The sequence below is a fragment of the Macrosteles quadrilineatus genome, unplaced genomic scaffold (genome assembly GCF_028750875.1).
Source record: "Macrosteles quadrilineatus isolate MER2022 unplaced genomic scaffold, UCM_ALF_1.0 Scaffold_9__3_contigs__length_116548681, whole genome shotgun sequence".
Lineage (NCBI taxonomy): Eukaryota > Metazoa > Arthropoda > Insecta > Hemiptera > Cicadellidae > Macrosteles > Macrosteles quadrilineatus.
In genome coordinates this window covers 65,228,665-65,241,610 of record NW_026542602.1, presented here as the reverse complement: position 1 = coordinate 65,241,610, position 12,946 = coordinate 65,228,665, and the positions used below count along the sequence as shown (strand labels likewise).

At 35.9% G+C, this 12,946-nt stretch overlaps 1 protein-coding gene across 1 annotated transcript in view; it reads right to left on the bottom strand.

The window, feature by feature from the left end:
- The window catches only part of LOC129003515 (RNA-binding protein MEX3B-like), a 39,611-nt gene extending 36,874 nt beyond the window's left edge, over positions 1 to 2,737 (bottom strand). The window contains exons 1-2 of the mRNA XM_054431811.1: positions 2,657 to 2,737; positions 83 to 626 (exon numbers count right to left, since the gene is read on the bottom strand). Of these exons, the coding sequence (XP_054287786.1) occupies positions 83 to 626; positions 2,657 to 2,737 (625 nt within the window). The remainder of the gene's footprint in view (positions 1 to 82; positions 627 to 2,656) is intronic.
- Between the last annotated feature and the right edge of the window lie 10,209 nt (positions 2,738 to 12,946).

The following is a 12,946-nucleotide window of genomic DNA, read 5'->3' as shown; positions in this document are numbered from 1 at the left end:
AGTTGGTTTATTTGCAGAAAGCAAAACTTATCAAAACAGTTCCCCTACAGATCTATAACTATAGGCTATGTGTTGTATTTACCTTGTCGTCCAACGATCTCAGCAACGTGCTCGGAGCTAGGCACGGGCACACACTCGGTCATGTTCTGCGACTTCTTGTTGCGCGACTCCTCGGGCACGATGAATGGTGTAGGAAGTACAGGGGCGTCTTGTTCAACCGATGTAGCAGGAGGCGACGAAGAATCACTGAATCCTCCAGTACTCAACATGGAAAGTTCGAACGCCAACTGTAGAGCCCGCTGCTCTTCGAAACCTCCCGAACCACGGTCCATCTCGCAAAACATACTCCCCGGCATCTCACTGAAGCACTGTCCGAGCTGATGTCCGTAAAAACTTAACACTACAAAAATAAGACGACGAGAGCTATACGTCTGTACTGGGGGTGCCGGCTCGAGCGACTGAGCGTCGGCAGGACCGCGTGTGTGTACCGGCCGGGAGGGGAGGTGCCCGCCAAGCGCCCCCATTGGTCGACAGCACAGGGGTGGGGGGAGTTCTAAAATTACTTCAAACAGCACAGACAAAGAATCCACCACGTGGTGGGCTACACCGGCCGGCAGACAGCTGATCTGTAATTTGTACACATTGTTGAAAACTGTAAACACCACGAGTAGCAGCTAGTAAAAGTGTCCCGGGCAAGTTTTAATTCACTTGTAAATACTCGGCGACGTGCCGCTTCCTTCGGATAGCGTTGATATCGTGCATTGGCCTTGGAATTTGTATACAAAGTGGGATTGTCATAACACTTTAGGCCTAACACTTTAACAGTATAAACACACAGCATACGTCACTTGGGCCTACAACATTTACACGAACTAGAGTAATTCATTATCTTTCTAAACAGGCAAACGAAAAGGTTATTTACATTTCGTATACATAACATTGTACTTGGCAGTATTATTATATTAAAATAATAATATAATACTGTATTTCGTAACAATACTTAGCAGAGTTGGCGTTGACCATACAATATTGGAAACCTAGTTACAAACCTAATGTATCAAACCAAAAATATAAATGAAACATTGAACCCCATTTCAAGAATGGCACACTCGAATCTTCTGAACATTATCATTGTGTTCGTTGTAAGTTTCTCACTAAAAATGATTTACTATTCAAATATTCTTGAAATCTCTAATGAGAGGTGAAGAACTACTGATATTTTGAGGTAGATTTATTTCAAGAAATTTGACGTGAAAGAAGTGAACGGTATTGTGCAATGTAATGTCTGTCAAGTTTTTCAGGACAACCATACACTTCTGCAGACGCCTACTTTTTACAACTTTGTGTCAAGACAGTTGAGATCATTTTCAAGGCCCAATAGCAAATCATAACACTTTGGCTTTTATATGTTTGACTTTATATGCTAACGATATTAACACATATGTTAAACTCTCACAATGCTCACATTTTACATTCGAAATCGATACAGTGCGGTAGAGCCTCTGTTTCTGTGGTAGTAAAGTTTGCCAAGTTGTAGGCCTACATTACGCCATTGAGTTGCGACTTTCGACGGTCATCAAGGCTGTATTACTTGTCGAATATTAATAGCAGGACTGGATTTGAAACCCGCTCTGTACAATATGACATTGCTGTGGGTGGTTGAGGATGCTCGATTTCGATCAAATCATATGGTAAAAATGACACAAGTGGTTGAGAGGAGGTTGTTCTTTTTGGTAAATCGTTCAGATTTGCCTAACAGTTTCAATAAACTTAAGGTCACTAGTTTCAGTACTGCATACATATTATGTCTAGACCTACCAGTTTAATCTTTACTAGTTAAAGTTAAAATACTATGGTAAAACTATGCCCACCGGTCCAAATCTACTGCATACATATTATGTCTAGGCCTACCAGTTTCAAATCTTTACTAGTTCAAGTTAAAATACTATGGTAAAACTATGTCCACCGGTTCCAATACTGTAGCAACAGAATATCTAACAATTCAGTCCTAATTCAATACAGTACTACATAAGATGTATATCAGTTACAAAACAGTTGTAACACAAGTTGTACCATTTCCAATACAATACTACAGCAATGCACAGAAGAATAGACTTCCCATGTAATGTAAAAATTTGAAGCCAAAAACACGTGGTGCAATCTTTTGAGATGGTCACCAACTAATGGCAATATTCTGTGTCAAGTGATACGTCAATCAGCTGTTCGCTATGATACTGAATTGATATTATCTAGAAGTCGTCCAGTGGCCGAAAACTCGACCAAAAATATGTAATGTACAGACTTCTCTAGTTTCACCCCACCCTAATAAAACATGCGATTGGAAATTATTCCATTTGTTTTGATTTTCTGTTTATATTTCGTTGTTATTTCTGATGGTTCTGAACTTAATTTATTTTCTTGGCTTCAAATTTTTACATTACATGGGAAGTCTATTCAGTGCATAGTCAATGGTAGAACCATTTTAAACTGCGGTAACACATTTCACCAATTTCAAAACTAGGACACGATCTGACTTTTGCTAGTTGTACATATCTTATACATATAATTTTGCATTATTTGACGCTTTGACAGCCAATCTACTCTTTATCCCCAACGTCTCCCATGGTGGTACCAACGATCACATAGTGGTACCAACGGTGGTACACCGGTACTGGTACAGGCAGGTGCCGGCCGCTATGGTGTTCCTAGCAGGTGCGTAGTTAATGGTGTGTGTCATGTAATCAAATGTCTGTCTGTCTGTACACGCTATTTGTTGTCAACTACTGTCTGTATCAGGGGGAGGGGATGTCAGACAAACCGTAACGTTCCCTTGTATTACCAGAACTACACGATACTGTGTAGTCCTCACGAAAATGTAACAGCTGATTATGCAATTATTTGTATTCTATCACGAATACCTACTAGACAAATACCGGTATGGATCATAAACGTAAACAAATGACGTTATTGGCCCGAATCCTATACTAATAGCATTAAACATATGTTTTGGCAGTTCCATTTAAGCAATGTTAAATCATGTTTATTTTCGGGCCAAAAACGTCATTTGTTTATGTTTATGATCCATACCGGTATTTTTCTAGTAATCGTGTATTCTATATTAATTTGACAAAGTCGCAATGTTTTTTGGACTATAGGAATCCTACATAACATAAATTGCCATCTGCCCCCTTGTATTACCAGAACTACATGAGTACTGCGTGGACCTCACGAAAATGTAACAGCTGATTGTGCAATTATTTGTATTCTATATGAATTTGACAAAATTGCAGTGTTTTTTGGACTATAGGAATTCTACATAACATAAATTGCCATCTGCTCCCTTGTATTACCAGAAGTACTGTACTACTGTGTAGACCTCCCGAAAATATAACAGCTGATTATGCAATTATTTGTATTCTATATGAATTTGACAAAATTGCAATTTTTTTTACTATGGGAATTCTACATAACATAAATTGCCATCTACTCCCTTGTATTACCAGAACTACATGAGTACTACTGTGTAGACCTCACGAAAATGTAACAGCTGATTGTGCAATTATTTGTATTCTATATGAATTTGACCAAATTCCAATGTTTTTTTGGACTATGAGAATTCTACATAACTAAATTGCCATCAGGTTTTACTTAAAATTGCATCCTTTACTCTTAAATTTAGCCATAGAGTTCATTACAAATATGGACATATTGCAGAATAACCGTGTTAATGTTTACCAAATCCTGTGATATCCATTGGACCATTGTTGACAGCGGAAGTAGTTATACAGAAAAATTTATCTTAGACAGGCCATTTTGAAGTAATTACTCTTATCATTATCCTGCGAATTGTGTTATTTTGTATAAAATAATATTCGATCTAGGATCATGTATTTATTTTTTGCTACCGGTACATAAGTGGTTGAAATCAACAATTTCCATCAGCCGCTAGTGATTAAGTCTTCTCGCGTAAACATATATTTAGTTACTGACTCATGCTTTAAGTTTCTGCCGTCTGAGCACCAGATAAACATTCTGATGATAGGCAACTTACCATAATAGGCTACATCTACCATCTAAGTCTTAAAAATGGTCAAACAAATGTGTACTATATTTTAAGCTATAAACCCCCGAGTGGTGGTTGGGTTGTCTGTGGGGGTTTTGGGGGTTGAGAGGGTTGGCGGGAGGCGCGCCACCGTCTAGTTTCTAGTCCAGTTCCAGTGGTGTCTGCGAAAGAGCGCAGATTTTTAGTAAACCCACAAGCAAATGTGGCAAGGAAACAAGTAAACTCAACAACCAAAACAGTTGTGTAAATAACAAGTTATCATCATAAAATCCAATAGTCATTTTCACAAATTTTGTTCCACTATCATGTTTTCCAAAGGTAAAATATCTAGTGAACTCAAGAGACCTCGCAAAAAATTGTGTCGATAACATATTTCCATAATTAAATCAGTAACACAATTTATCCATGCTTTAGCATTACCAATTGAGATGGGACGCAACTGGACGTGTGTATAAGCCCGAATGTGAGTAAATAAATATATAATGTGTATATATAATGGAGTGAGATGCCTTGTGTAGCTTTGTTACTGAGACTACATGAGACGATGGCAAGACCTAATGTATATCTCCTCTGCGCTAAACTAGCATTTTTTTGCCAAAGGCTGGGTCCACTTTCAAACAAAATGTTTCCGACTTCTGTCAACCTTTAAACCTTATCCCAGGATATCCAGGAATCCCAAGGACTCATTGACCTTATCGATGAACCAGATTCATGCGGAAGTTTACCCCAAGGTCCCTCCAGTCAGACTCGCTCCCCTACCCACCGCAACCCTACAGCCCTCAATCTTTCCCACGAGCTTTTGTTCCTTGAGCTTTTGTCTCTTGTAAACGACGGTTGCGAAACCGGGCCAGTTCTCACCACTTCTTGATCCCGGAGTAAATATTCAACAGTCTCGGATTCGGCTGATCGTCTGGTCCTCCAGACTTCCGGATCAGCTGATCAGCTGATGTCCCGGATGCACCCTCTACCTAGGGAGGGTATCCCTGGTTTTTATTGTAGAAAAAAACCCTGCCGATTTAAAGAACCTTTTCTAAGGTGCGCGAAAAATGGTTGGATCACATTGCATGGGAGGGTGTAGAGGATGTAGAATTGTTATTGTTCTCAATTGGTGCTATAGTGTAAGGAGAGAAGTGCCTGAACAGCTGAACAGCTAGATCCGATTAATTTGTGTGAATTCAAATTTATGCCATGAAGTTTTGAACTCCTGTTTGGGAAATATGTATTTCGGCAAACTATCGTTTATACACGCGCACGAGAAGCTTACACGTCGATAGCTTTTCTTTATATTTAAATGTAGGTTTGTCGATATATGACAAAATGTTCGTTGAAAATGAGATTTTAAATCTGTGAAGTTCGCAATATTGGTCTCTAGAAAAACTGTTTTAAGTCCAAATGGCTGTCAGGAGAAACAAAAATAAATTTATAGTAATTAGTATCCTAGTACTACCGTGTGGTTTGAGAATCTATGTTGACATCGACCAGTCCAAAAAAGCTTATTTTGTTTGTCATATAGTGCTGAGAAAACAATTATCAAAAGCATGCTTTGACTACAAGAAAACGCTTATTCCAAATTGATTCACAACAAATAGTATCGGAAGCAGCTAAACAAATGTTTTACCTTTTTTTAGAGGGTTGGCGAAAGCTCTTAAAAAGATAACGTATGTTGGAGAATATGAAAGATAGGAGAGACAAATATATTTAACACCCAGGTCCTAGTGGCTCTGACCAAAAGTGAAGTCTTAAAGTGGGCAAGCCAAATGTAAAAGAGAGATGGTACAGTACTTTAAACGTAATAATCTAACCTCTAGGAAATTCAAGAATGATGTAGAAAAGGCAAGCGTTATATCGAAAGAAGGGATTGAACGAAAGACATCAAGAATGTGGTCTGCTTTGTAGAATAGAGGCAGGTGAAAGAAGGGAATGTATGCAAAATTTTTACGAGGCCAAGAACCTTTTAAGGTGTCAGTGGCCACGGGGTAAGTTAAGGTAAGTAATAGTATCCAATGGAAGTTGGTTTGTAGCTTCTTATAACCAGTATGGAAATCATCCCAAAATTTCACTCAAAACATTTCCTACACATCAACAATGCGTTAAATAAAAAAAATAATTGATCCAAATAGATTGAAAAACTTCTACATCTATAGCTGAATGACACGTGTAATTGGCGAGATATACAAAATAAAGGAAATTTACATAATATAGTTGGCATGATTTCCTACATTTTACTCATCCAAATCTTACTCCGTGGCACACTTTTCATCACGCCACAGTAATTTGAAAGCGATTCATTAAACAAATACATAAAACATTGGCAATAAACATGGCGACGGGATTAAGTGGCACGCAATAAAATTGTAATAGAACAAATCGTGCCCGACTGAGGTTGGTATCATTTACATGTTAATGAGCACTGGTGTGCGTGTGTGTGTGTGCGTGACGGCGGTTCCCGTCCATAACAGGCACCACGTCAGTTGCAACCCTTATTTATAAACATCCCCTTCGAATCTCAAAAGTCAAAACCCCCTAGACCTCTTTAACTATGGTTGTATTAGCATATGACAATTAGGATATTGTTTATAGGGGGCGTTCATTAATAAACAAGTGGCTGAAGTAATTTTATGACCAATGCGTCGTTAAATAATATGGTGATTTGCTCTGTGTGGTTTTCAATTAATTAGGTTGCCTTAAAATAGAGAAACTGTGGTTTATATAGTCATATATTGACATAACTAATGCAAATGTTCTATTTGTTATTTTCGTTTAATATATGCGTTATTAAATTATATTTTATGGCTGATTTCCCTCTACTTTACTATTGCATTATAAAGTCTTGCAATTGACTTTGGATACTGATATTACGTTTAAGTTCTGAATATTTTATACTAAAAACATGCTACTGAAAGCTATATAAAGACATCCTTATTATATATTCACACCAGAAAGAAAATGTTATTCTATTTACAGATAATCACTGATGTTTGATCAATGGTTAAAATTTATCAGACTTTTGTATACTAGTTTCCCTTGCTTATCCACATTTGAACTCTTAAATATTTTTAGAATTACAATGACATTTTTATAACAGAAGCTGATTTTCTGTGACAAAACGGAAGGCTTTGATATTGGAACTTCCCCCTTGAAAATGAATTTTTAATCTTGGAGTGTGCCTTGGAACAGAATCAATACAGCTGATAAACGATTTCCTGCTACAAAATAATGTTGGTTATTACCTCCCTAAAATTCTATAACCATTTTGAATAAGGAAGTATTCTTTGAATTAGAATTAGAAAAAACTGATAACCAATTTCATGCTGTACAAAAACACATGTTACTTTCTATGTTTGTTTGAACGTTCTCTTGCAACTGTAGATTTTTTAGCGTCTAATATACTACCTTGAAATAAAATTGGAACGAATCTATATTCAATTTAATTTGCTGTATGGCACAGTATCAATTATCAAGTAGAGTATAGGCCTACAGTTTCGACGCATTTTCTTGGTCAAAACATATTAAATTGGGGATGTACATGGATACACAAAATGACTAATACTTTAAACATTCATACTTCTAAACACTTATTTAGCTTAACAAAACCAAACAGTTAAGACATTCGATGTCCTAGCATACACCTATACATTTTTCTTCATCAATTTCGATTACCCATCAATACAAGCTTACAACTAATTCCCAACACTGGCACATATGTACACACGTCTCTTTTTCGGATTGCAAAATATAATTAAGAATAAAATCAAAATTATAGCCGATAACCAATTTTCTGTGCCATAAAGTAGGTACATCCTCGCTAAAATATTATAACTCCGAATTCACACTTGAACCGTGCTTTGAATCACCGATTTCTAGCGTAAAGGTAGCATTATTAAATTTCATTACATTGTCGCCCAAAAAGTAAAATAGGCGGATTGAATGAAAAAAAACCTGATTTCGTGATTAAACAAACATTTCTGTCCAATCTCAAGTCATACATCAACACAAAATTACAGCATTCTTGGAACTTATTTCCTTCACCACAAAGTGAATATACGTCATTATATTTACGTCTGCTTTGCTAACAAATTAGCTAACACATTAACCTAACAAATTTGCTCAATTTCATCACTAGGACATCTATGAAACATTCTCTCCCTCCATAAATTTTGAACCGTCATATGTGCTTTGAATTCTATTCCGTACCAGCTGATACCCGATTTCCTGCGTTTGAACAATCTAAGAACTTATTTCCTGCACCACAAAGTAGTCTACAGTACTGTAGTATCTTTACGTCTGCTTTGCTTTAACTAACAAACTTACTCAATTTTATCACTAGGACATCTAGGAAACATTCTCTTCCACCTATAAATTTTGAACCGTCAGTGCTTTGAATTTTATTCCGTACCAGCTGATACCCGATTTCCTGTAGTATCCAGTTTCAACGCATTTTCTCACCCAAAACGTATTGAAAGTGGAAGGTAACCGTGGGAACCCCTGGGCCATGGCAGGTGCGGGGTACCCCCAGGGCTCCGTGCTGGGACCACTATTGTTTCATTCTGTGTGTGTCAAAGGATCGGTATCGATCACACGACTGTCCTGGCTACACGCATCCTTTACCGCGAGTATCGGTTTAATAAACACGAAAGGTACAAAATTTATTATCCACGAAGATTAGCAAAATTTTATATTTTATTTGGTTTTTAATTGTGATGAAACATAAAAATAAACATGTGAAAACAATTCAGTGACAGCTTCAAGGGAGACTTTGCCCTCCTCACAAGAGCTGGAAATATTTTAAAACCCCAATGTATTAGAATAATTGTGTTGAATCATGAGCTTTTTTAGTTAATTGGTTACTAGCAGCCTGCGTCACTTCGTGACTTCAAAATCCGTAATATATTTGATATATAGTTGATAAGGGTAAAAAACACTTATTTCTCATCATATCCCTATTATTTGCATTGCGTACGCGATCTCTTCTAGGCATCTTACTAAAATTACAAATGCTAATGAAACATACTATGAAAACACAAATTCCTATTACAACACAAAATCCAACAAAAGTAATTATTGTCTTCTTTACAATACAAATGGCATTACAATATTTTACCTGAGTTCACTGCAACATCTCCAACTACAGATAACCCTATTTCGTATGGATGTAAACAAAAATGGTGGCCATCTGTTTTGATATAAACAAATGTAAACTTGAAACAGTTCAGATGATTGACAACATAATTCAGCACAGGCACTGAATTTTTAAAAGCCTTTAGGACGAAGGGCTTTCACGAGATATCATCCAACCCCGCAAATGGCACATATATCGGGGACGAGAGCTTTAAATTGATACCCAATATGTCTATAAGAATATACGAGTATATTTAGGGGTCGATTGGCTGAACACAAAAATCCACCAAATTGAATATAGATTCATTGAAACTAATGTAAGTGTTCATGAAATGCATACTGTAAGGGTATTAAATTTAAATCAACATATAACAATAAACGACAAACTACAACAGTTTTCATTTTCTCTATAAGAAAAACATGGGAATTTTAAACTATTTTTTTTATTTTCTCTGTGACTGTAAGGCATACAACAGCGCTTCAATATACTAAATTATTTCTTTTTTTAAGCTCTATAAAATGGTTTAGAAGGAAATTGCAAAATGTTTAGTTTTTATGGTAAAAAATGGGAAACCCCCATTTTCACCCCAACAACCCCCCATAAACCCTTGTTACCATGGTCCGATTATGCTGGTTCGTGAACTTATTCGAAGAAACGTACGTTCACACGTATGTACCAAATTTTATCAAAATCGGATCATTTTTGCTCAAATTATCGCGCTAACGGACACACTCATATATGTATTGTATATACATATGAATTTAAACGGATGGTGTTTTTGGCCTCTTGGGAGCTCAAAACGAAAAAGGAAGCCGGTCCCGGGTCCAAATCTTACCATGAGTACTACGGTAATGGTGTATTCCCTATATGGGAAATTCGCTAAAAACTGTAGCATCCCTTGGCCTAAACTCAGTAAACCTATAATTGTAATTGACTGATTTCTTCCATACCAGCCTACGTACCTATACTCAAGCTAGATATTTTCTACAGGAACATTCCATTTTAAATATCGACCTATTGTTCTGTTCCAAGTTGTTTAACATTCTAAGATTTTACACTTATAGCTGAAATAAGGAGTTTTATTTAGAAATAAAATTTGCGTACGGTACCTTTGATGGATAAAACTTTTGAATGGATTACAAAATTAAACCTCTTATGACATAGATTAACACGGTGCTTTATAATGAGTTGTAATCTCAAGGGTTGAAAATTTTAAATTGTTTAACAATATTTGTGAGGAAAGTTTACCTCTGAGCAGAAAGACCTCGGTGTGTTTCATTCTCTATTTACATTTTGTTAAAAGCATTCTTCTGTTCGTTGAACATAAGTTCATTTTAACCTGGACCCTGTTTTATACCTTTCCCGCTCCCCTAAGGTCCTTCAGTTATTAAAATGTCGTGTGCGGTCAAATATTGAAGGAAAACTACGTCTGTCCCATGTGTAACGATAAATATGAGGCCTTTTCGATGGTAACTACAACACAAATAAATGTTATAATTTAAATACCTTAACCTTAAATACCTTAAATACGTGTCTTCTGTCCTGGAATTCTGGTTCAAATCTCGTCTATCACCAATGTCTTGAAGCTTTTTGATCACGCTGCAACCCTGTGGTTCGGAACCCAGCTCCTCCTGTAGGTTCACCATCTAGAAAATTAAATAAAGGTATCCTAAGAAAATTTGTCTGAATAGTGAGCTCAATCCAATAGCCAATATGAAAATTAATAATTTTAAGTAAATAATTATTTAAATAGCTTAGAGCTTGAAGATGTGGGATCAACATAGATGTTGTGAATGAATTATTTGACTGTTTGAAACAGTCACTTTATTATACATGATCACTTTTGTACATGATGGTGGTTTTGTTGATGAGTGAAGTCATAGTAAAATAAACTCTTGGATTGGCAATAATTATTTGTTTTCTTTAGAAAACAGCTTTCAGTTTATATTTTTTATACATTTTTTTAACATTCAAAAACGTTCAACATCCATTTCAAAGGAAAATTAGGGTTTAACAACATACTTTAAACAGGACAAATTTCAGTATTCTTATTCTTTTCTTTGAATCGTACTGTGAACAGCTGAAAATACTCTTCTGATAAAGAGCCCTTTCTTCTATCGGTGAAATGAAGACAAGGGTTTAAAAACCCTGACCAAAAGAAGGCATAACAAAAGCCTGCAGAAGTAGATTTCTGAGATGTGGATTAAAGGATTAGAGCAGCTAGCGTGAAAATTTAATCCGCGACAAACTTTAGCTTGCTCTTTTCGACAAGATTGTTGAGTTTTGTAGAGGAACTAGGTAAACAAAGATAAATAATTTGGCTCAGTTTTAATTTACGGGTTGAATATGTACGTGTACAATATATTTCATGGAAAGTAAATAAAAGAAACGTCTTATAACACTTAAAACATATATTTACGCGTATACTGTTATTCACAAGACGGTAAATATACAAAGAAGATGGTAAGTGGTGATTGATTTCGATTGGACACTCCAATCATCATCAGACCCAATAGGCGAATGCGTAAATATAATATGTTTTAAGTGTTATAAGACGTTTCTTTTATTTACCTTCCGTAAATTTAATAACACGTACAATGGTGATTAAGAAGTTATTTAATATATTTCACAGTGTTCAGAAAATTTACACTATTGTAATAAACGGAATCAGCAAACTGACACATACCTTCTCCCATAAGCTTGTATACAACCTTTATAAGCGGGGGAAGTAACTATAAAATCGCAAAAGTTGCAATAATTTTTGAACCGTAATTGTTACAGCAATGGGGGTTGCACTATTTTTGTTTCGAAATATTATGACATCAAAATTAACTGGGAATATAATAAACTGTGGGAATATAATCATTTAACACATTAATTTTAATCAAAACCAGCTTGTCCTAAAATCCAATATTTTGTTATTTTATGAGGTTCTTATGGGAAATAACCTAAATTACAAATTAAAATATTTTAAGGACCATAACATACTAACTATGTGTCACAAAATAACTGACGGCATTCAGAAATCAACGTGCTTTTCGGTGTTAAGAATCAGACCAATTTAACTATTTTAGATGTGAATAATAACCTAAATAATAAATATCTATTTATTATTTTAAGGCTGGTTGTCGGTTGCCTACATGAAATTTGTAGTTTTGCTTCAATTGAGGAAACTCCCATAGTAAATAGTTCGAATCTGTTTACAGTGTATGTTTTTACTTTTAAATTTACTAAAACAACAAAATGATCAGCTTAATAAATAAAACCCGTAATCAATGGAAAAAATCTGATAACAGTGTAAATTTTTACTTCTATAATTATCTTAGCTAAAAAATTATCATAGTATCCTATATTTTTTCAACATTAACTAAATGTCACAGAACACAATAGTATTGACTGCAATATAGGCATTCTTGAAATGAACATGGTTATATTCGTCAAAAAACGCAAACAAATTTAAGAATTCCATGAACAATTTGGTGTTTGGTTATGCGTTCTTCGTTCTTGCATATCTGTGGGGATGAATACTTCTCTAATACCAAGGGCTGTTAAACCCTGGCTAATAACTTCTCAGAAGTCTGCGATGTTATGCTTCGTCTTGGCCTGGGGGGGAGGATACGGGAAAGGGCACAAGGGTGTCATCCAAGAAAACAAGGTCAGTGCTCGCAGCGGAGGGTTCTTGTAAATCATTTTTGAAACTCCCCCCTCCCTCCCCCCGCGTTCCTAGGGTTTGGGGACAAAAGACACAAATTTGTCCTTGAGAA